At 45.8% G+C, this 22,507-nt stretch overlaps 2 protein-coding genes across 9 annotated transcripts; both read right to left on the bottom strand.

The window, feature by feature from the left end:
- Positions 1 to 2,580: 2,580 nt before the first annotated feature.
- On the bottom strand, positions 2,581 to 11,494 carry NME6 (NME/NM23 nucleoside diphosphate kinase 6). 6 transcript variants are annotated; one of them, XM_066351659.1, is made up of 7 exons: positions 10,053 to 11,460; positions 7,549 to 7,700; positions 6,348 to 6,444; positions 4,466 to 4,568; positions 3,873 to 3,912; positions 3,091 to 3,251; positions 2,581 to 2,812 (listed from the first exon to the last, which is right to left on the bottom strand). In XM_066351659.1, the coding sequence occupies exons 3-7, from the start codon at positions 6,435 to 6,437 to the stop codon at positions 2,670 to 2,672; spliced, it is 537 nt and encodes a 178-aa protein (XP_066207756.1). In that variant the 5' UTR covers positions 6,438 to 6,444; positions 7,549 to 7,700; positions 10,053 to 11,460; the 3' UTR covers positions 2,581 to 2,669. The 6 variants fall into 6 exon arrangements, with proteins under 6 accessions (XP_066207756.1, XP_066207754.1, XP_066207757.1 ...); XM_066351657.1 differs by lacking the exon at positions 7,549 to 7,700 and having other exon boundaries at positions 10,108 to 11,459; XM_066351660.1 differs by lacking the exon at positions 7,549 to 7,700 and having other exon boundaries at positions 10,189 to 11,459.
- Positions 11,495 to 13,490: 1,996 nt separating this feature from the next.
- Positions 13,491 to 21,725, bottom strand: SPINK8 (serine peptidase inhibitor Kazal type 8 (putative)). 3 transcript variants are annotated; one of them, XM_066351025.1, is made up of 6 exons: positions 21,664 to 21,725; positions 20,876 to 20,971; positions 19,914 to 19,960; positions 19,050 to 19,171; positions 17,019 to 17,061; positions 13,491 to 13,881 (listed from the first exon to the last, which is right to left on the bottom strand). In XM_066351025.1, the coding sequence occupies exons 2-6, from the start codon at positions 20,940 to 20,942 to the stop codon at positions 13,870 to 13,872; spliced, it is 291 nt and encodes a 96-aa protein (XP_066207122.1). In that variant the 5' UTR covers positions 20,943 to 20,971; positions 21,664 to 21,725; the 3' UTR covers positions 13,491 to 13,869. The 3 variants fall into 3 exon arrangements, 2 of the variants coding, with proteins under 2 accessions (XP_066207122.1, XP_066207121.1); XM_066351024.1 differs by having other exon boundaries at positions 20,876 to 21,160; positions 21,664 to 21,678; XR_010747198.1 differs by lacking the exon at positions 21,664 to 21,725 and having other exon boundaries at positions 13,509 to 13,587; positions 13,678 to 13,881; positions 20,876 to 21,306.
- Between the last annotated feature and the right edge of the window lie 782 nt (positions 21,726 to 22,507).

Here is a 22,507-nt window from a genome sequence, read left to right as displayed (position 1 = left end):
AGCTTTCTGTGAGATACTTCACAACTACCTCCCAGTCCTCTCCCACTTCCCTGTCTTACCATCGAACCTACACTTTGAGAACAGACACGGACTGTGGACCTGAACGTGCAGTTGGACGTGAAAAATAGCCTTTGGTACTTATTCCCGAATCTTCAATTTGTATTTCAAACCTTGATCTCTGATCTCAACTTAGCCCTTAAACCGTACTTTGAATCTCAACCTGGCCTTTGGCCTTGGACATTGACATGATCCTTGGATTTGGACCTCGGAACTAGATATCAGATCTCAATGATGTACTGGGACGGTCCTGAATCCTGGACTGAACCTTAGACATGGTCGGTCTTTGCTTATAAATATGGATTTGGACCTTAACTGCAAATATGGATCTTGAACCTGAACTTCTAATAGGACTTGGACTGCATACCTGGACCCTGGATCTGGACCTAATGCCTAGACTTCAGACCTGGATCTGGACATGAACTTGTCCTGAACTTTGACCTAGCTCTAGACATTGAACCTGAAACTTAGACATGAATTTGACCTGCAACTTTGTACCTGACATTAGACTTGGCCATTGGATCTGGACTAGGACCTGGACCATGTTACTATACCTTGAACCTGGAATTTAGAACTAGACCTTCCTGTTCTATTTCTTCATTTCCTTTGTTGGCTTGTGCTAATATTATTATTATTATTATTATTTACAGAGAGTCAGGGAAAGAGGGAGACACAGAGACAGGAACATCAAGCTGTTCCTGTATGTGTCCTGACCGGGGATTGAACTGGCAACCTCTGTGCTTTGGGACAATGCTCCAACCAACTGAGCTATCCGGCCAGGGTACAAATATTTGTTTTATAAGTTCTATATCATTTTAAGGCTCCTCACTATTCCCAGTGTTGTATTAATAGATTGTCATGGTAATGACCCTGATGATTACAGTATCCATGCTTTTAGCAGGCCACTACCAATTGGATTCTGTGCTTGGCCATGTGACTCGCTTTGGCCAATGGGATATTAGCAAACATGACACAAGCAGAAGCTTCATAAGCTTGTGAATGGGGGCCTGTCCTCTTAGAACCCTGAAACAACCATGCCATGAAGAAGCTCAAGATAAAAGACTATGTTGGGCCCACTTGCTGAATGAAGCCACATGAGTGAGTCCAAGTGAGATCAGCAGAATCACCCAGCCAATCGACACATAATAAATCATTATTCTTTTAAGCCACTGAATGTAAAAAAATTTTAATTGATTTTAGCAAGAGAGGAGGGGGAGACAGAGAGAGAGAGACAAGAACATCAATCTGTTCCTGAATGTGCCCTGATCAGGGATCAAACCAGCAACCTCTGTGCTTCGGGACGATGCTCTAACCAACTGAGCTATCCAGCTAAGGCATTAAGCCAATAAGTTTTGAGGTGACTCATCATGCAGCAATTGACAACTGTCACCCTCAGCTACAACAAAGGCAAGACTACCTTTAGTGGCTTTGTGCACCTCAGAAAAAAAGTGAATCATATGCCTCTACCGGGAAGACACACCTTTGTTCAAATCAAAGCTGCCCGTTCCTCCAGGACGGAGCCCTGTGTCAGATGCACAGCATGGATCCGAGCCCACACTGAGCTCTGTTGCCGGGCGCCTTTACGCACAACCTAAGCCGCACACTATGCGTGTGTGAACCTCCTGGGAGATCCCTACACACTTCTTCTTTTTTTTTTTTTTTTTTTTTTTTTTTTTTTTTCATTTTTTCTGAAGCTGGAAACGGGGAGAGACAGTCAGACAGACTCCCGCATGCGCCCGACCGGGATCCACCCGGCACGCCCACCACGGGGCGACGCTCTGCCCACCAGGGGGCGATGCTCTGCCCATCCTGGGCGTCGCCATATTGCGACCAGAGCCACTCTAGCGCCTGGGGCAGAGGCCACAGAGCCATCCCCAGCGCCCGGGCCATCTTTGCTCCAATGGAGCCTTGGCTGCGGGAGGGGAAGAGAGAGACAGAGAGGAAAGTGCGGCGGAGGGGTGGAGAAGCAAATGGGCGCTTCTCCTGTGTGCCCTGGCCGGGAATCGAACCCGGGTCCTCCGCACGCTAGGCCGACGCTCTACCGCTGAGCCAACCGGCCAGGGCTTTTTTTTTTTTTTTTTTTTTATGAGTTTATTTGATCCAAACTGTAGACAACTGGCAGGAATCCAAGTCTCAATGGATTGGGAAAGTCCCTACACACTTCTTTGTTCGGGTAGCACAGGGCGGAACTCGGTTTCAGGACAGGTTTAATCACTCCAGTGAAGAGTGGAGAGAAGGCACACAGGGCAGTTCTCCCAGCAGTGAGGACTCAGAATGCTGCCTGCATTGTGGAAGACAGGCCGACTGCTGCTTATACAGAGTCATTGCAGAGTCGGTTAGGCAAGCTCGACCTTGAAAAAGGATGAATAGTTTTCAGGGAAAAAAGAGGAACTATCATCCCTCTGAGCCACCCAGGAACATTCCGGTGAAGAGGTAGATAGAGTTAGATCCTGAAGGCGGTGCCAGTGAGGAGCCAGGCCCTCGGATAGGTGGTGGTGCCTAGCAGAGAGGGCGCCATGAGCCCTCCCTGGTCCTGGGAGGATGCTCCGGACAGGAAGGCTAAGACCAAGGCCTGACAATGCCACCAGCCTTCACAGACTGACAGGCCTGCCTCAGGCCGCGCAGTGGACGCCCCCGTCCAGACTGGAGCGCACAGGGCCGCCGCGCAGCTGGGGCTCCTCCTCCTCATACCAGCGCTGCTCGCTGAAGTCAGGGAAGAAGGCTGCAATCTCTCTCCTGGCTGAAGTCACAGAGTCTGTAAGAGGAGGCAGGATAGAGAAAGGATCCTATCAGGGAGTGCAGAATGGGGGCAAGAGGCAGTCGGAATCATGTGCAGAAATCTGGGCCTCTACTACTTCTGTCTGCTCCTCAGTCTTGGGGCCTCACCTGGCCCATAAAGATGGCCACAAAAGGCCAGAAGCACATTCTGGAAAAAAAGCTCACTGGAAGGAGCTCAACGCCACCATCTGGCCTGCCCACCAACTCAAACCATCCCCCCTTATTTGTGGCTAAGGACCTGGGACACAGACTCACCGGAGCCATGGGTGGTGTTGCGGGTGTCGGTGAGGCCAAAACTCCCACGAATTGAATCTGGGGCCACGTGGCGTGCTCGAAACACTCTGGTGGGTCCCATCAGCGTCCTCCAGAGCTGAATGGCATCCCTGTGGGCGAGGATGTAGGCTCGGATTGGCCCACTGTGAACAAAGGAGTGTGTGTCAGGACTCCGGCTGTCGGGCCCGGAGGGCACGCTGTAAGCAGGACACGGATACAGGTGCACTGGACACCCTGAGAGTTTCCCTGCCTTTCTAGCTGGCTACCAATGCTGCTTCAAACAGGTGACAGAGAGCTGCTGCTGATGTCCAAGAAAGCCACAGAGATCAGTGGAGTTGCTAGGCAGCATTCAACAACACTCTTCTACAGCCACTTGATCAGTAACTACCAGGGGTCAGGTGGCCCCAGCTCAGTGTTGGCTCGACCAGAGCCCCAAGTCCATGTTTCTTCAGACACTGGACACTCATTACAACTTTAAAAGAGTGCCGAATGAGGCCTGACCTGTGGTGGCGCAGTGGGATAAAGCGTCGACCTGGAACACTGAGGTTGCCGGTTCGAAACCTTGGGCTTGCCTGGTCAAGGCACATATGGGAGTTGATGCTTCCTGCTCCTCCCCCTTCTCTCTCTCTCTCCCCTCTCTCTAAAAATCAATAAATAAAAAATAAATAAATAAAAATAAAAGAGTGCCGAATGAAATTAATGAATCTATTTAGAGGGAGAGATGTCTCAGTAGATAAAGATGCTGAAACCAAAATGAGAAGTACCTGGCCATGAACTCCACCAGCCGCTGATAGAAAAATCGCCCTGCAAAGAGAGAGTACCTTCGTCAAGACACTGGTGCCCGAGAGAAACTTCCATACTTCTGCCTCCTAACGTGGAATAAAAACTGTTTTAGAGCAAAGAACAAGGACCTTGGAGTCTGATATACCTGGGTCTGAGTCCAGGCTCTGCCACTTACAACCTGTGCAATTCTGGGTGAGTCATTAACTTCCTAACTCAGTTTCCTAATCTCTATACTGGGGACATAGCAATACCTACTTCACAGGGCTGTTGGGAGTTACATGAAACCATTAGCATTAGGACAATGTCTGACCAAGTAAACAGTCACTAAATTTTAACCTCTGATATTATGAGGATATAAAACTAAGTTTCTGGTTGGGACTGTGAAATAGAACCTCCCTAGAAAGTGTTAAAAACAAATGAAAACCCTGATAATCATGAAAACTTTGTGTACAGAGACTTTGGCTATAATTTACAGTTGGTAGTAGACAGCATGCCCTCATGTGTCCAAGTAAAATCTCTCTTGCGCGCCTCTTGGGGCAGAGAAGCCTCCCATTCAGAAGGCTGTGGATCCTACCTTCATGCTCTTGGTAGAACCTCTGGCAATCTTCTTTTCTCCACACAAGCTCTCTCATTCGTACAATAAGGAACTTGTTACTCAGAATCTGCTGATGAACAGCCTGGATAACACCACCGCAAAGATAAAAATCAGTCAGAAGGGCTGTTTGAATGAGCAGGACACTCAGGTTGACCAAAAGAATGACGAGAATGCTTTGGAGCCCAAGACTTGAGGGTCTACCCATCGCTGGGTCAGAAGGGTAGAAGGTGGGGGAGGTAGAGACCTTCGGTCACACAACCAGAGAGTGAGCCTTGGTGAGAAGGGCAGGAAGTGCCGTGTCTGTCCCTCCATTCCGACAGCCCCTTGAGCTCAAGCCCAGAGGACCCACCACACAGACCATCATAAAAGTCTCTTGAGAGTGGTCCTGCCTTGCATTTCTCCCACTCTCTCTGTATCATCACACTTAATAAGTCAAAATCATCACAATTTAGGTCACACTCCGGTCAGAGGCTTTCACGTGGTTCCTATTCTTTGTGGAATGAAGGGCGACCACTTCAGTCCAGTGCGCAAGGCTGCGTTTCCTTGCCTGCCTCCCCTTCCAGTTCTCTAGTCCCACCGGCCTGGCGCCCCTGTGGCCCTCAGACCCGCCACTCCTGCCTGCCTCAGCGTCTCCCTTCTGTGGAACACCTGTTCTTCTTCTGGGCACTGCCCGAAGCCCACCCTTCCTTTGAGACCTGGCCTAGACCCAACACTCGCAGCCACTGCTCCTGATGGCCCTGGTCTCCTCTGCACCGCAGTGGGCTTACTGAGCAGTGCTGCTCAGCTGCTTCCTACCGAACTATTGAAGCAGAATGCTAAAATGACCCTTCCTCAGCCCCACCAGTGTCCTTCCTGAATCTACAGGACTGTGACTATCCTGCAAAATGACTGTTACATGACGTGACAAAAGGGATTTTGCAGGTGTAATTAAGGTTGCTATCAGTTGACTTTGCTTTAATCAAAAGGGAATTATCCAGATGTGCCCAATTAATCACAGGAACTCTTTAAAAGCAGAGTTGTGCCTGACCTATGGTGGCACAGTGGATAAAGCGTCGACCTGGAAATGCTGAGGTCGCCGGTTCGAAACCCTGGGCTTGCCTGGTCAAGGCACATAAGGAGTTGATGCTTCCTGCTCCTCCCCCTTCTCTCTCTCTGTCTCTCTTTCTCTCTCTGTCTCTCTCTCTCTCTCCTTTCTAAAATGTATAAATAAAAAAACATTAAAAGCAGAGTTGTATCTGGCTGGGAGCTAAAGAAGTCAGGGGGATTTGAAGCATTCAGATGCACTGTTGCTGTTTTGAAGATGGAGTGGGCCATCTAATGAGGAATGTGAGTGGTTTCCAGACACTGAGAGCAGTCCCTGCCTAAAGGCAAGGACATGGGGACTCAGTCCTATACTTATAGGAACTGAATTTTGTCAATGACCCAAATCATGTTTCTTCCCCAGACCCTCCAGATAGGGGCCCAGTCAGCTGATACCTTGTCTTTGGCCATAAGAGACCCTAAGAAAAGAATCCAGCTGAGCCTCCTGTACTTCAAACTCTAGAATTATGAAATAATAAATAAGCATTGTTTTAAGCTACTAAGTTTGTGGTAACTTTTATGCAGCAATAGAAAATGAACACACATACACTGTCATGAGGTTTGGTTCCTCTTATTATTGTACTGGGTTCTTTCTTATATATTTTTATCTGCCCCAATTCTCCAATAGAATTTTAGTCTTAGGGACTGAGCGCATGGCTCCTAGCTTTGCCTCCATGGTATCAGCACAGGACTGCGCTGTCAGTCTTCACAAGGGGCCCTATGGCACCTGGGACAGAATAATACCCAGGGCATATGGTAGAAGTTTAGGGTTCGTTCTTACCTCCAGAATCAGTGGGTGAGCAACTGCATCAGGTTTGATCAGGGCCAGAGTAAGCTGGAGAGCCTGAGGGCTTCGCAAGACCGAGGCCATCTTGCTCCTGCCATCAGAGTGGATTAGGGACATATCAGAGCTGTACTCTCTACCCTTCCTTCTCTGGAGGGCTTTGCAAGGTCGGGGCCATCTTGCTCCTGCCATCAGAGTGGATTAGGGACACATCAGAGCTGTACTCTCTACCCTTCCTTCTCTGGAGGGCTTTGCAAGGTCGGGGCCATCTTGCTCCTGCCATCAGAGTGGACTAGGGACACATCAGAGCTGTATTCCCCACCCTTCCTTCTCTGGAGCCTGAAGCTTTACAAGAAAATCAGTGCTCTCACTCCTGACACACATAAAACACATGACAGTTACACAGGAAGATTTTATACATTGTTACTGTACACACTTATATACTGTTTTGTTTAATAGTTCACTTGTGCTCCTGGGGTTGAGGGGAGTGGTAAAGGGGGCACTCAGGTTGCCCTGTGGAATAATGCCTTATCAGGGGTCCCCAAACTTTTTACACAGGGGGCCAGTTCACTGTCCCTCAGACTGTTGAAGGGCCACCACATACAGTGCTCCTCTCACTGACCACCAATGAAAGAGGTGCCCCTTCCAGAAGTGCAGCGGGGGCCGGATAAATGGCCTCAGGGGGCTGTAGTTTGGGGATGCCTGCCTTAGCTGGTATGTGCCACTAAGACTATGAAAGAGTTACTCAGTCAGGAGAAATTCAAGATTTTTTTTGTGTTTTTTTTAGAGACAGAGAGAGATTCAGAGAAAGGGAGGGATAGACAGGGACAGACAGACAGGGACAGAGAGAGATAAGAAGCATCAATCATCAGTTTTTCGTTGTGGCACCTTAGTTGTTCATTGATTGATTTCTCATATGTGCCTTGACCGTGGGGCTATAGCAGACCGAGTAACCCCTTGCTCAAGCCAGCGACCTTGGGTCCAAGCTGGTGAGTTTTGCTCAAACCAGATGAGCCTGCGCTCAAGCTGGTGACCTCGGGGTCTCGAACCTGGGTCCTCTGCATCCCAGTCTGACGCTCTATCCACTGCGCCACCGCCTGGTCAGGCGAGAAATTCAAATTTTAACACTACCCGTATCTCCCAATATTCTTTCCATTCCTAACTGTCCTTTGTGTTTTACAGAGTATTTACAACTTACTTCTCAACAGCCAGACCACAGGGTAGAATAAGCCTTTCCACTCCAAAGGCCCTCTATCCTATAGTGCTCTTCCATCAATTCTAGAATTGGAAGATTGGATGGACAAGAACTGGAATGTTGGCAGGATACCAAAAAGTCTGCTTGAGCCTGACCTGTGGTGGCACAGTGGATAAAGTGTCAACCTAGAATTCTAAGGTCACTGGTTTGAAACCTTGCCCAATCAAGGCTTATATAAGAATTATGAGTTGATGCTTACTGCACCTCCCCTACCCTCTCTCCTCTCTCTCTCTCTAAAAAAAAAAAAAAGAAAAGGAAATCAATCAATAAAAAGAAAATCTCCAAAAGTCTGCTGGATACATAGTCTCTAGTCTCTTATCTACTCTTATAGATAGGTTAGGATTTTTTCTGCCCAAATCAAACCCTTTAATACCCTCAGCTGTCCTCAATGGCAAAGCTTCTAGCCATGTAACTCCCAAGTTCAGGGACTTGTAACCATGCTGTATGTGAAGCGGCTGAAACAGTATCTGGCACAAGAGTGCTTGATCAATTTTATCAGCTAAATGAACCTATATAGTCTTTTCTGTTCATATTTGCATTTCCAGTGTCTAAAACACTGGAAGAGCTCAATAAATAATTGTGGAACTAATAGAAAGAACATAAAAGTATTTTATACCCTGCCTGGACTAAGTGAATTTAAGGTCTCTTCCAATTGTGAAATTCTATTTACATGTGAGATACTGGTCATCTCTGCAGGACTAAGGACTAGGTCTCAAAAGATTATCTGATGGAACCCCTAAATTTGCCAACAAATAGAGAACACACAAGGGCAGTCTGGCCAACACTCTCGTTTCTCTTAGTCCCAAAGTAGCCTGACAATCACATTAAAGGCGGTGTTAGGGTCTGGCTCAAGTGAAGAAACTACGCCAACATCTCTTCTACTCATGTCCTTTCTACAGCTTTCAGCTTGATGCTCCATTCAGACCACAAAGTTAAGCCCAGTCTAACCAACCAGTCAACCCATTCTCCTTAATATCTCAGGTGGTGGATCTTCACCATATATCCAGGGAGAGACATCCATGACATCTCCTCTCCCTCACCTTCCACATCCACACCATCACTAAAGTCTGGCAATTTTACCTGATACATCGCAAAGCCATACAATTCACTCCTCTCAACCACCATCACTGGAGGCCAAGACATTGTGCAAGTCCAAGAGAATATCTGCCCTCCCTACATTTCTGCAACAGTCTCCTCTGTGGTCTCCCAGTTTCTACTCGTGCCACCCTCTACTATCTGTTCTCCACATAGCAGCCAGAGAATTAAAAATGCAAATCTACTTATCATTCCCCTCCTTGACCCTTTCAAGTATGCCATGCTTCTACAGTAAAACCCCAAATGCTTATCGTGGCCTACTAGGCTTTTTTGCATCATCTGATCGCTGCATACCTCTCTAGCCTTATCTCCAACCACACATTCCTAAGCTTTCTTTGCTCCAGCCTCATGTGCCTTACAGCGCCAAGACTTTCTGGCCTGACAGCTTTTGGGTGAGAGGTTTTTGCAGCCAGAATGTGCTTCCTCTTACTCGCCTACTAGATCTTAGCGCCCCTCTGTAGAGAAAGCTCATGGCTCTTTGCACGTGTTCTTCAGTTATGTCTTCCCCACTAGAAGGTCAGCTCCATGAAAACAGGGGTCTGTTTTGTTCACCATCATATCCTTCGTACCTACGTAGAGTGCCTACCTAGCACATAGCTCGCTAGCAACATATTTGTTCAACGAATTAATCAATGAACCTGATCCAGCTATTCCAAGGCCAGGCTGCTAGTGGTCTCCAGGGGAGGGCGTGGTTCCTTTCCTAATATCACCTATGGCTGCCGTGGTACTTGGTTTATAACAAATGATGACCAGTCGAGAAACTTGCTCGACTTAAAGGTCACTCCATCATAGAATTACAAATTTTAGCCTGACCAGGCGGATAGAGCGTCAGACCGGGATGCCAAGGACCCAGGTTCGAGACCCCGAGGTCACCAGCTTGAGCTCGGGATCATCTGGTTTGAGCAAAAAGCTCACCAGCTTGGACCCAAGGTTGCTGGCTCAAGCAAGGGGTCACTCAGGCTGCTGAAGACCCGCAGTCAAGGCACATATGAGAAAGCAATCAATGAACAACTAAGATGTCGCGATTTGCAACAAAAAACTAATGATTGATGCTTCTCATCTCTCTGTTCCTGTCTGTCCCTGTCTATCCCTCTCTCTCTCTCTCTCTCTCTCTGCCTCTGTAAAAAAAATAAAAATAATGAATTACAAATTTTAGAAGCTGCCTGGGTATTTGCCTCCACAACTGAGGCAACTATTCCTCTGCTTCCGGAAGGCACATTCCAAGGCCCGGGTCCTTGCAAGTGCGTCGTGGACCCGCAGGCCTTCATCTCAGCCTCGAGTCCCCAACACCTGAGCTCCGCCCCCCAGACTCCCAGGATCCCAATCTCAGCTCTTGACACTGTCCCCTCTACCCGGTTCGCCTCCATTTCTCCAGGCCGGCAGCCGCGCGACCCCTCCCGCCTGTACCCTGGGACTAAGTCAACGCCAGATTCTGGGCTCCTCAGAACCCCGGTCCAGCTGGAGTCCAGAGTCCGGGTCCGGATTCACCTAGTCCTCCAGCCGCGTCGCTCGGCCACCAGGCGCCGTGCTAGCTAACCCGTGCGCCCGAGCGGGGTCCTTCAGGCGGCCGGCGGGCAGCCCCCGTGGGGTCCTTGCCGTGGGACCGCGAGCCAAGCCGGAAGCGGAGCGAGGCGGCGTGTGGGCTCTGGGGTTGAGCACGGCGTCGGGCCCTGCGGGGCTGAAGGGGGAGGCAGAGACAGCTTGCAGCAGCAGGGTCGCCTGCCGGTGGTCCTTGTCTCTCTCCAGCACTCGTCCCGGCCCGGACGAGAGGATGAAGCCGTCTCGGGCGGGATCGGCCTCTCGAGGCCCGCCGGGACGCTCTCCTGCGGGAGGGGGTCCTCGGGACCGGGTGGGCGGTCCAGGGTCGCAGCCTGGCAGAGGGCGGGGCCCGCCAGTGGGGCCACCGGCGTGCACCTGGCCCGACTCTGCCATTCTTTGCCTCGAACGTTTGGTGCCCAGGGCGCAAGGACAGAGGCGGGCAGCGTGGAAACCCTGGGCGCGGAGCGAAAACATAGACACCGGGGAACACAGCTAACATGGCGGTTGGCGAGGCAGGCTTCTTGGCTGGGGTCCTGTAGTACATAGGGCGTGAGGGAAACGAGTCCTAAGGGTCTTGAACATGTCGCTGAGGAATTTGGGGCCCCCAGGGCTGCTTTGAGGTGGGCTCTCACGACATAGCTTCCTCCGGTCCCTGTTGAGTGGCCACTGCCTTCTGCTGTTGAGTTACTTGGGCCCAGGACACCTGCCTCCCGGGAAGGAAGGGGCTCCATACATTGCAGTTGAGAATTTCTAACGCCAGGTTTCGTTTTGTTTTTGGCTGAAGCTGCTGTTCTCGCTTATAAAGTCTTCCCCAGAGACCCGGTGAGAAAGGAAACCTTTGCCATGTATTCCTCAACTTATGGATGTGTCTGGTGAGGAGATTTCTTTCAGACACTTCTCTTTTGGCATTTTTCTCTCTGTTGTTCCCCTGTTCCTTTCCGGAAGGCTCACTGAGTTTCGAACATTTTATTGTTGAGAGGCTACAGAAATAAGAAATGAGCCTCTTTAATATTTGTCTCTTGCTCTGGCCGGTGGTGCAGTGGATAGAGCGCTGTCCTGGAGCGCCGTCCCCGGTTCCTGAGGGTGCCAGTTTGAGTCGGAGGGCCCTCCCCAAGGTCACTAGTTCAAGCCCTCGTCAGGGCACATATGAGAAGCAATCAATGGCACAACTAAGTGGAACAACAAGTTGATGCTTCTTTCTCTTTCTCTTTTTCTCTCTCAAAAAATAAAAGATTGTCTCAAGAAAAATCTCTCCTTGTTTTCATTTTTGCACTGCTTCTAATCTGATAGAGTAGGTTTACAAAGCTCCGCTTTTCTTCCTGGACTTCCTGAGCAGATGTGATTCCTCAAGACAATGTTCCAGGCACTGGCTTTCCTCATTGTCTTAACCTTTGTGACTGTGGTAATTTCATTGAGTGTTTTTTCTACGTCAGTCTAAGATGATGACATTTAATTTGTAATAAAGGCATTGTTTCTTTTTTATAAATAAAAAGCTACGACCTTTTTATAATTGAAGCTGCTGTGTAAATTTCGGAAGTATAAAACTATAGCCAGAGCCTGATCAGGCGGTGGCGCAGTGGATAGAGCATTGGACTGGGATGTGGAAGGACCCAGGTTCGAGACCCCAAGGTCGCCAGCTTGAGTGCGGGCTCATCTGGCTTGAGCAAAAGCTCACCAGCTTGGACCCAGGGTCGCTGGCTCCAGCAAGGGGTTACTCGGTCTGCTGAAGGCCCACGGTCAAGGCACGTATGAGAAAGCAATCAATGAACAACTAAGAAGTCACAATGTGCAACGAAAAACTAATGATTGATGCTTCTCATCTGTCTCCATTCCTGTCTGTCTGTCCCTGTCTATCCCTCTGACTCTCTCTGTCTCTGGAAAAAAAAATAAATAAATAAAAATAAAAAATAAAAAACCCTTACTTTAAAAAAACAAAACAAAACTATAGCCAGAGTAATTGGCAAACTAGTAGGTGGGCAGGGATCCTTAAACCCTGTAGAAAATACCATGAGTTCCTCTAGTTTTGCCCTTTGGCCTTGAGTTTTGCTCAGAACAGCGTAAGGGATGGGATTTGGAACAGCCTTTCCATGCTATTTAGGCTGGGATTAACAAAAGTCTGGTGCTTACACACTTGTGTACCTTATCATATGTGCCACTTAATTGTGGTTTAAAGCTCTTGGCTTGTCGAACTAGCTACAGAACGTAGTAAAGGATCAAATGTTTTGCCCCTGGTATCTAAAAGGCCTATATAAGGAAATACTTCCTGATAGTCAAATCTATGTCTCAGCCAGGCCTGCTTCCTGAGGTCCCCTCTGCTGCTTATGGTCTGAAGATGCCCCACAAGGGAAGGCAGTGGGTCTATGCTAAGGCCAAGACCAGGGTTGGCATAGTTAAGGGTCATACTGCAACCAACTGCAGTAACTCCCAGATGTTAGTCCTTACATGTTAAAACCATAGTTCTTGCATAAGGGCAGTACCTTTGCTGAACCATGTAACTAGCATTGGCTAAGGTACTCATTCATCCTTACCTCTACAAAATCATTTATGAAAACACTTGCCTGTAAACACAGTGGCCAATATTAAACATGGGCAATTTGAAAAGCCATTGAAATGCCTTGTGCTCTGGTCCCATCATAACCTCAAGTTACCAGGGATGTTGTGATCCCCACATTTCCCATCTGGTCTCTCTTTTTTACATTCTGTGCCATATCATCAGATCTTAACATTCCTTTGAATAAAACTTATCCTCCATATCTGCCAAAAGGCAGAGCAAAATTTCCAACACAGAGCAGCAGGACCTGTGGACAACTGGTTCCCAAAATAAGGGAAGAAAGAAGAGGCCAAGTTATATAAGCCTGGCTTTCAGTCCCTGGATCCACACATGTATTTCTTCATCCTTTCTCAGTTTAATGTGTGCATGTGTATATATCAGTTCCCCTAGGACCATAACCAAATGTTATATATAAGAATCTGTGTAATTCATTCTAATAAAATCCTTACTGTGGATTGTGTGAAACTCTAAGCCTCTGTTTCTTTGCCTATAAAATGAGGCTGTACTTAAGGTTGTTGTGAAACTTAAATGAGTTAGTGCTAGTAAGTATTTAGAAACCTTGTAGTAGTGCAGGCACTGCTCCCAAGTATTGTGCTCAATAAGTTTTCTTTGAATGAAATTCTGAATCTCATGGTATGGATAAAATTTCTCAAACCAGACTCTGATGTATTGAAAACCATATCACTCACCTTACATTTATTCAGCATAACAATGGCCAAAGCCCTCAAATTATAAATATTGCTGCTCTTGAGGCACCTGTTCCTTTGTGGAGATTTCTGTGGTCATTTTCTCACCATCTATAGAAGAACAGAGGGAGCCCATGGCACAAGTCATGTTTGGGGATGAGAACACAGAATAGCTGATATTTTTAAAAGATTCTTATTAACCAAGAAAAACGTTTGCCAGCCAGGTTTTCTGCTGAGAATCATTTACTGAAGAAGCAAGCCAATGAGTTTGATCCTGTTGGTTTCCTCCAGTGCCAGCGCTCTCCTCTGAAGGGATATACTTTAGGAGGCAACCATTATGTTTCACTTGACCATCTGGGGATTCAACACATTCTATCATTTTTCTTGGTAAATTCAGGAGTTTTCCTGCAAAAGAAGAATCTGCTTAGAGAAATCAAATTTGAGAAAATTAAGAGAAAAACTACATTGGTAACGACACCCACAGTCCATCAGGAAGAATGCTAACAATTGTTCCATGAAGTCAGGCAGACTGGAGACATTCTAATTTCATTGGAGAAGAAAACAAGCACAGAGTGGAAGTGGGCAGAGAAGAGGAAGGCTAATGACGAGGGTGCCTTTGGGACCCCAGAGGGACCTTGGGGCAGAAAAGGTGGAGGGCAGTCATAAAACTTAAGTTATAATCTAGAAGTGTGGACTTTCTCTCCATATGATCTTAACTATCCTCTGGTTGAGGTTTTGGGTTTTTTTTTTTTTTTTTTTTAACAGGGAGAGAGAGGTACAGATAGGGACAGACAGACAGGAATGGAGAGAGATGAGAAGCATCAATCATCAGTTTTTCGTTGCGACACCTTAGTTGTTCATTGATTGCTTTCTCATATTTTATTGATTTTACAGAGAGAGGAGAAGGGGAGTGAGAAGTATCAACTCATAGTTGCTTCACTTTAGTTGTTCATTGATTGCTTGTTGTGTGTGCCTTGACCGGGCAAGCCCAGGGTTTGAACTGGCAATCTCAGTGTTCCAGGTTGGCACTCTATCTACTGTGCCACCACAGGCCAGGCAAAATCAGAGGATTCTAAGTAAAGCAGATTGCCCTCCAGAATATGGAGGCCTGAATAGATCAAAAGACTGACTTCCCCAAGGAAAGAGAAATTCTGCCAGAAGACAGCCTTTGGACACAATTTTGTGAATATCTTCCAATTTAAAAGTTTTGTGTTTCTTTTTTTTAAGTTAGAAGTTTGAAATAGCCCTGGCTGGGTGGCTTAGTGGCTAAAGTTTCATTCCAGTGCACCAAGATCGTGGGTTCGATCCCTGGTCAGGGCATGTACAAAAAACTCATCGAGTGCAAAGCTAAATGAAACAGCTAAGCGGAACAGCTAAGCAACGAGTTGATGCCTCTCTCTCTCCCCCCCACTTCTCTCTTTCAAATCAATGGAAAAAAAAAGTTTAAACTGGACATAAGACCAGAAGTTTATTTGAGAATAAATATGTGGCCCAGATATAAGAGGAAGGGAATTCAGAAGGATTTTCTATGAATTAGCCCAAGTCAAAAGAATCTGACAGAAGTAAAGATGATGTGAGGTTTCACTAAAATTACCCCCATGTCATGAAAAGTCTTTATGATTTCTATTTATTGGAAATAGAGGACATTCAAGTTATAGATCATCAAGTGAGTAATATGTATGCTAGTCTGTCAGCCAGACGAACCTTGTGAACTTGTTATTGAGATTGTGTCAGAAGATATTGTCATAAAATTATTATTATTATTATTATTTCTTTTACAGAGACACAGAGAGAGTCAGAGAGAGGGATAGATAGGGACAGACAGGAACGGAGAGAGATGAGAAGCATCAATTATCAGTTATTCGTTGTGACACCTTAGTAGTTCATTGATTGCTTTCTCATATGTGCCTTGACCGTGGGGCTACAGCAGACTGAGTAACCCCTCGCTCGAGCCAGTGACCTTGGGTCCAAGTTGGTGAGCTTTGCTCAAACCAGATGAACCTGTGTTCAAGCTGGCGACCTCGGGGTCTCAAACCTGGGTCCTCTGCATCCCAGTCCGACACTCTATCCACTGTGCTACCACCTGGTCAGGCTTGTCATAAAATTATTACAGTATTGGCCCTGGTGGGTTGGCTCAGTGGTAGAGCATCAGCTCGGTGTGTGGATGTACTGGGTTGGATTCCCAGTCAGGGAACATAGAAAAAGCAACTATCTGTTTCTCCACCCCCTCCTCCTTCTTTCTCTCCCCCCCCCCCTGCAGCTATGGCTCTATTGGTTCAAGTCTATTGGCCCCAGGCTCTGAGGATGACTCCATGGAGCCTCTGCCTCAGATGCTAAAAATAGCTTCGTTGTCAGCATGGCCCCAGATGGGTGCAGCATCAGCTCCAGACAGGGGTCACTGGGTAGATTCTGGTCGGGGCACATGCGGAAATCTGTCTCTGTATCTCCCCTCCTCTCACTTGGAAAAGAAAAAAAATTATTACAAAATTATATAATTGTCTTTTTATCTGATTTACCCTCTACCTTCTTTATTTTATCTTCCAAGATTTGTCAGTCCCATTTCCACGCCTCAAAACACTATAGTATCAGCTGAGCTAAGACCCTGAATTCAAAGACATAATATATAGCTAGAGCAGGGCTAAGCAAGGACTGGACTCAGAATATCCTTCCACTGCCACTTAGTGCCTTTAGACAATATCCCAGAAATTAAACATGGCAGGGAAGAAAAATGGTGAAATAGATGTTCTTATTTTTAAAGATTTTTGCCTGACCAGGCAGTGGAATTGGATTAGAATAGAGCATTGGATTGGGATGCAGACGACCCAGGTTCGAATTCCTGAGGTCGCCGGCTTGAGCAAGGGGTCACTCAGTCTGCTGGAGACCCCAGTCAAGGCACATGTGAGAAAGTAATCAATGAACAACTAAGGAGCCACCATGAAGAATCGATGCTTCTCATCTCTCTTTCTTCCTGTCTGTCTGTCCCCCTCTCTGTCTCTCTCTCTGTCCCTGTTTCTCTCAGTTAGAAAGAGAGAAAGGCAGGGATAGGAGCCGGAAGCCTTTCCCGGGCAAGCCCAGGGCTTTGAATGTCAATCTCAGCATTCTAGGTTGATGCTTCATCCCCTTATTAGGCCAAAATAAACTGCTTTTCCTAGAAGATGTTATTTTTGGGCTGGCTGGGAAAATTTGAACATGAAATATGTGTTAGAAGATGACAAGGAACTAATTAGGTGTAAAACAGCACTGTCAGTCTATAAGGAAATGTTCACACGTCTTAGAGACACGCTGATGTATGCAGGAGTGAAATGGCATGAAGTCTGAGATTTGTGTTAATAAACTTCAGCAAAGAAAAAAGAAATAATAGAAGAAGGCAATGCAACAAACACTTGGCACCTTGCGGAATCTATATGAGTGGCATGTGAAGTTTTTATAATATTGGCTTTAACTTTATGTATGCTTGAAATATTGAAAACTCTACAATAGTGAGCTCTTAACTATATTTGGTTTACTCCCAAAAAATGAAAAATAAGAGTGATTTTACTTACACATGGTCCATCATGAAGTTTTGTTATGTTCAGCCTTTCATTTCTGAAAGAAATGTTTTGCAAAAATTATTTTTTTTTATTTTTTATTTTTTGCAAAAATTATTTTTGCCCTGTGATATATTGTAATTTATGACAGTTTTCCTTGATGATCATTAGCTAAGTTTGAAAGGGAAACATTCTGCTAATAGTGAATTCTTTTTTAATATTTAAAATATCTACTATGTAGATCTTTGTCAAAGATTGAATGTATAAAACATAATCAGCCTTAAATCAAATGTAGAAAATTCAAAGTAATCTTGAATATTTAAGTAGAAATACAGATTATTAGAGAGATAATGTACATTAAAATTAAAGTATGCATTTGACAAAAGTTAAGGCATTACTGTGATCTTAAAGAAATAAAAATGATTATAGGAGAATATTAGGAACCATTGTATGTCAATAAATTAGGTAACCTAGATGCGTGGACAAATTTGTAGAAACTCACAAAATACCTAATCTGACTCAAGAAGAAACAGAAAATAAACATACCTATATCAAGTAAAGAGATCGAATCAGGAATAAAAGCCTCTTAACAAAGAAAAGTTCAGGATAAGATGTCTTCATTAGTAAATTCTAACAAATATTTTAAGAAGATTTAATATTGATCTTTTTCAAACTCTTCCAAATAATAGAAGAGGAATAAATATTCTCTGTTCATTCTATGAAGCCAGAATTACCATAAAAACAAAGACAGACAAAGATATCACAAAAAAAGAAACTACGGACAATATCCCTTATGAATACAATGGAAAAGTTCTCAACTAAATCCTGGCAAGTCGAAGCCAACAGAATATTAAACGGATTTTACACCATGATCAAGTGAAAAATTTCCCAAAAGTACAGGATAATTCAATTTAAAAAATAACCAATGTAATAACATCATATTAATAAAATGAAGGGGTAAAAAATGTTTTTCTCAATTGATCCTTGTTCAAGCCCCCTCATTTCAAGGAGTATGTGTTTCTTCATTGTGTGAATGAACCTTTGGGAACACAGGGAAGAATGGAAGAAATGGAGGAGCAAAGAGTGAAGATCTAACCAGTAGGAAGCATTCTAAAGAAGTTGTTCTTTTTTTAAATTTTTCTAAAGTGAGAAGCAGGGAGGCAGAGAGACAGACTCCTGCATGCACCAGACTGGGATCCACCTGGCAAGCACACTAGGGGCGATGTTCTGCCCATCTGGGGCGTTGCTCTGTTGCAACCGGAGCCATTCTAGCGCCTGAGGCAGAGGCCATGGAGCCATCCTCAGTGCCTGTGCCAACTTCACTCCAATGGAGCCTTGGCTGTGGGAGGGGAAGAGAGAGATAGAGAGAAAGGAGAGAGGAAAGGGTGGAGAAGCAGACAGGCACCTCTCCTGTGTGCCCTGACGGGGAATCAAACCTGGGACTTCCACATGCTGGGCTGATGCTCTACCACTGAGCCAACCAGCCAGGAGGTCTTTCTTTCTTTCTTTCTTTCTTTCTTTCTTTCTTTCTTTCTTTCTTTCTTTCTTTCTTTCTTTCTTTCTTTCTTTCTTTCTTTCTTTCTTTCTTTCTTTCTTTCTTTCTTTCTTTCTTTCTTTCTTTCTTTCTTTCTTTCTTTCTTTCTTTCTTTCTTTTTTTCAGAGACAGAGTGAGAGTCAGAGAGAGGGATAGATAGGGACAGACAGGAACGAAGAGAGATGAGAAGCATCAATCATTAGTTTTTCGTTGCAACACCTTAGTTGTTCATTGATTGCTTTCTCATATGTTTCTTGACCGTGAGCCTTCAGCAGACCGAGCAACCCCTTGCTCAAGCCAGTGACCTTGGGTCCAAGCTGGTGAGCTTTTGCTCACACTAGATGAGCCCACACTCAAGCTGGCGACTTTGGGGTCTCGAACCTGGGTCTTCCGCATCCCAGTCCAACGCTCTATCCACTGCACCACTGCCCGGTCAGGCAAGGAGGTCATTCTTATGTTGGCCACCTTTAGCCTCCTGACAGGAAAGAAGGGAGAATAAAATCAGGACTTACATAATTCTGAAGCAGAGGTGGCATTCACCATTGTAGGTAACCTGATCACTGCCACATATGGGCTCACTTGGCTTGATGTAGGAGAGAAACCAGCACTGATTTATACTGTTGATGCATTTGACCTGAAGATGGGTGAGACACAGATTATTGCTTTAGATGCCTTCCTCCAGGTCCTCTATTATCGGGGGTGGGGGGTGGGAGGAAGGAGTAAAGAGAACTAGACCAGGAGCTCAGGGACTAGGCTTCAGAAGCCTAAGAGTTTGACCCCTGGCATTTACCACCAACGATATACAATACAATACAATGCCTTGTAACATAACATATAATCTGTGAACTTCCCAGTCTGACTTATAAATTCCTTATGAGGATGAAAATCTTTGTCCTACCAACAGCAAATTACAATTGTTAGGTTACAGAGGGGGAAATATCTCTCCAGTTTAGAATTTTCTTATGAACATTACTAAGTGACTTGTGCGTGGAGTTTCTGACAGCAGTGGGCTGCAACTTGTCACCGCAGAGTTAGGATGTGGAAGGAAGGGGACACAGTGACCACGCTGGGGGCCTTGGCGTGTGGGAGAGGCAGGATGTGTGTCTCAGTATATCCCCAGCTGAATGTTCTCCATAGCATAAGGCAGACCTCAGTTTGAGCCAAGTTGAGCCATGACTCCCATCATCCAAGATGCAAAATACATGCTTTCTACTCCACAAGAGTTGTATGAACTGCCTGGGATGACGAATAGGAAGAGGGCTGTGGTGGTATTATTCCCACGCCAGTCCCCCTGGCCGCCAGAAGAAGCTGGGGCTATTAGGGAAACTTATTTCCTCCCCATTACTGTTCTTGAGAAGCGAGGAAGCAGAACTCACCTTTGTCTCTTGGAGGCTAGCCCCTTCGCCTGTGGGAAGCGGGAAGTCTGGAAGACAAAAACAGCTTCAGAAGGCTTGCTGCTATATCTTCTGCCCTCAGGGAAAAGTTAGGATAAGGGAGACCCTGGTTGGCACACAGGAAGCTTTGAATTCCATCAGAAGAGGCTGAAGTTCCTCTCTGATGCATGCTGCCCTCTAAAATGGAGACGTGGGCCCCGGTCAGTGGTGCAAAGTATTGTCCAGGAGCACTGAGGTCACCTGCTGGATCACGAGGGCCCTGACTCAACCCTGATGTCGCCAGTTCAAGCCCGGGTCAGGGCATGTATGAGAAGCAATCAATGAGTGCACAACTAAGTGGAACAACAAGTTGATGCTCCTGTCCCTCTCTCTCCCCTGCCACCGCTCTCAAAAAAAGTGAAGACTTGGGTAGCTTCTGCCCCTTTCCCCCATGTAAAGTGGAGATCTTTATTTTTTTTTAAAAGATTGCATTTATTGGTTTTAGAGAAAGGAGAGAGAGAGAGAGAGAGAGAGAGAGAGAGAGAGAAAAGAAGGCAGAAGGGAGGGGAGCGAGAAGCAGCAATTTGTAGTTGCTTCTCATATGTGAGTTGACTGGGCAAGCCCAGGGTTTCAAACCAGCGACCTCAGGGTTCCAGGTTAACACTTTATCCACTGCGCCCCCACGGGTCAGACCCCACACATATCTTTAACTTACCATACTGTACCTCATTCAGATTTATACTACGTTAATTCATATGACATTTAGAAATGTTACTCCAATGTAACTCTATTCCTCGTCCCGCCTTTCTGATTTTGGGTTTCAGTTTCTACAGCTGTAACATGAGGTATGAGGCTTACAAAAACACTGAGTGCTACTTCCACACGTACCTCTAACTTCCCCATGAACCTGGATAGATCAATACTGCAGAAAATGTAGGCAGAGAAAGAAAGGCCATGCAACTCACCAACTGCAAAGGCAGCCCACACGGAGATGGCCAGCACAAGGACAGTGTTCAGGAAGGCCCCCCTCATGGTGACGAAGAGCCGTGGGAATAACGCAGCTTTCGGTAGGACAGGAGGAGACTCGACGTGAAGGACAAACTCTCACAGAGATCCCTCATTGATCAAGACACGAAGTCTAAATACCTCAAGTTTGTTCTTCCCTCGGGTTATCTGGAGTGACTGCTGTCTCATGCAATTAAATTGCTTCATTCATTTGCTTAGAATAATTAAGCATTAGAAAAAAGGATCTTGAAAATAGAATTTTAGAAGATGCCAGGAGAAAAAGGTCATAATGACTCTCTGCAAGTGATCCTTTATTAAAGAAGAAGCACCAAAAACGTTTCAATGAAATGTTTAAAGTTGGTATTTTTCTCTGAGGTAAGAAGGGCAGTCACTAGAAAGTTCAGTGACTCAGGTAAGTCAACAGTGAGAAACGGGAAGGGACAAAACACCACGCACGCATGCCCACATTCCTAATCTTCCAGGACATTGTTACTTTGGTGCTCACATTTAGTAACTGATAACAATACTGAAATGAAAACCATAGAGGATTTATAAACAGCTTACTTGAATTACTAAAAATGTTACAGTACAGGCTGATTGGTATTATCTGCATGTTTCTATACATTTCCCAGGTAAATTTTGTATCTAGGTAATTCCCCCCCCTCAACCTTCCCTGAGTAAAAACAAATAATAAAGAATATAACCCTTTTCTTACTCAAAAGTTTGCAAATTAATAAGGCCACTTTACCTGCTGTGACTCCTACAGTTTTTCTGAGAAACTGGCTGGACAAGATACTTTTTATTTTCTGTTTGCTAATAATGAAGTAACAATGTGTGTTGGAAGGCGGGGCATAGTGTCTTTTCAAGGTTATGTGATGCGTGGCAGCGGAAGAGAGTGAACTTTAAAGTCAGGAACTGGAGACACAACTCGAGCCTATTCCTTCTGACTCCAAATTCTGTGATGCCTAAATCTGGGGGTTCCTGTCTCAGTTTTCTGTGGGTGGTTTGTACTGTCCATGACTACGCCAAAATCTGGTTATTCTTGCTAAACCTGGACTTACCATTTTAGAGATGTCGTACCCAATTTTTGAATTCCTACATTTTTTTTTAAACAGAGACAGAGAGAGTCAGAGAGAGGGATACATAGGGACAGACAGACAGGAACGGAGAGATGAGAAGCATCAATCATTAGTTTTTCGTTGTGCATTGCAACACCTTAATTGTTCATTGATTGCTTTCTCATATGTGCCTTGACCGCGGGCCTTCAGCAGACCGAGTAACCCGTTGCCCGAGCCAGCGACCTTAGGCTCAAGCTGGTGAGCTTTTGCTCAAACCAGATGAGCCCTCGCTCAAACTGATGACCTTGGGGTCTCGAACCTGGGTCTTCCGCATCCCAGTTTGAAGCTCTATCCACTGCGCCACCGCCCAGTCAGGGGTGAATTCCTACATTTTTATCTCTATTTCAATGATTATATTCGGGATTGCTTTAGATATTTACACAACACTATAGCTGCTACATCTGCAGGTGAGTTAGGGGAGACCTCCTCAATAAGCCAATCGAGTCTCACGCAGGTTACACACAGAGCGGGAGC

This window comes from Saccopteryx leptura, chromosome 10, assembly GCF_036850995.1.
Source record: "Saccopteryx leptura isolate mSacLep1 chromosome 10, mSacLep1_pri_phased_curated, whole genome shotgun sequence".
Lineage (NCBI taxonomy): Eukaryota > Metazoa > Chordata > Mammalia > Chiroptera > Emballonuridae > Saccopteryx > Saccopteryx leptura.
The sequence above is the reverse complement of the archived record's forward strand: the minus strand, read 5'-3'. Positions and strand labels throughout refer to the sequence as shown.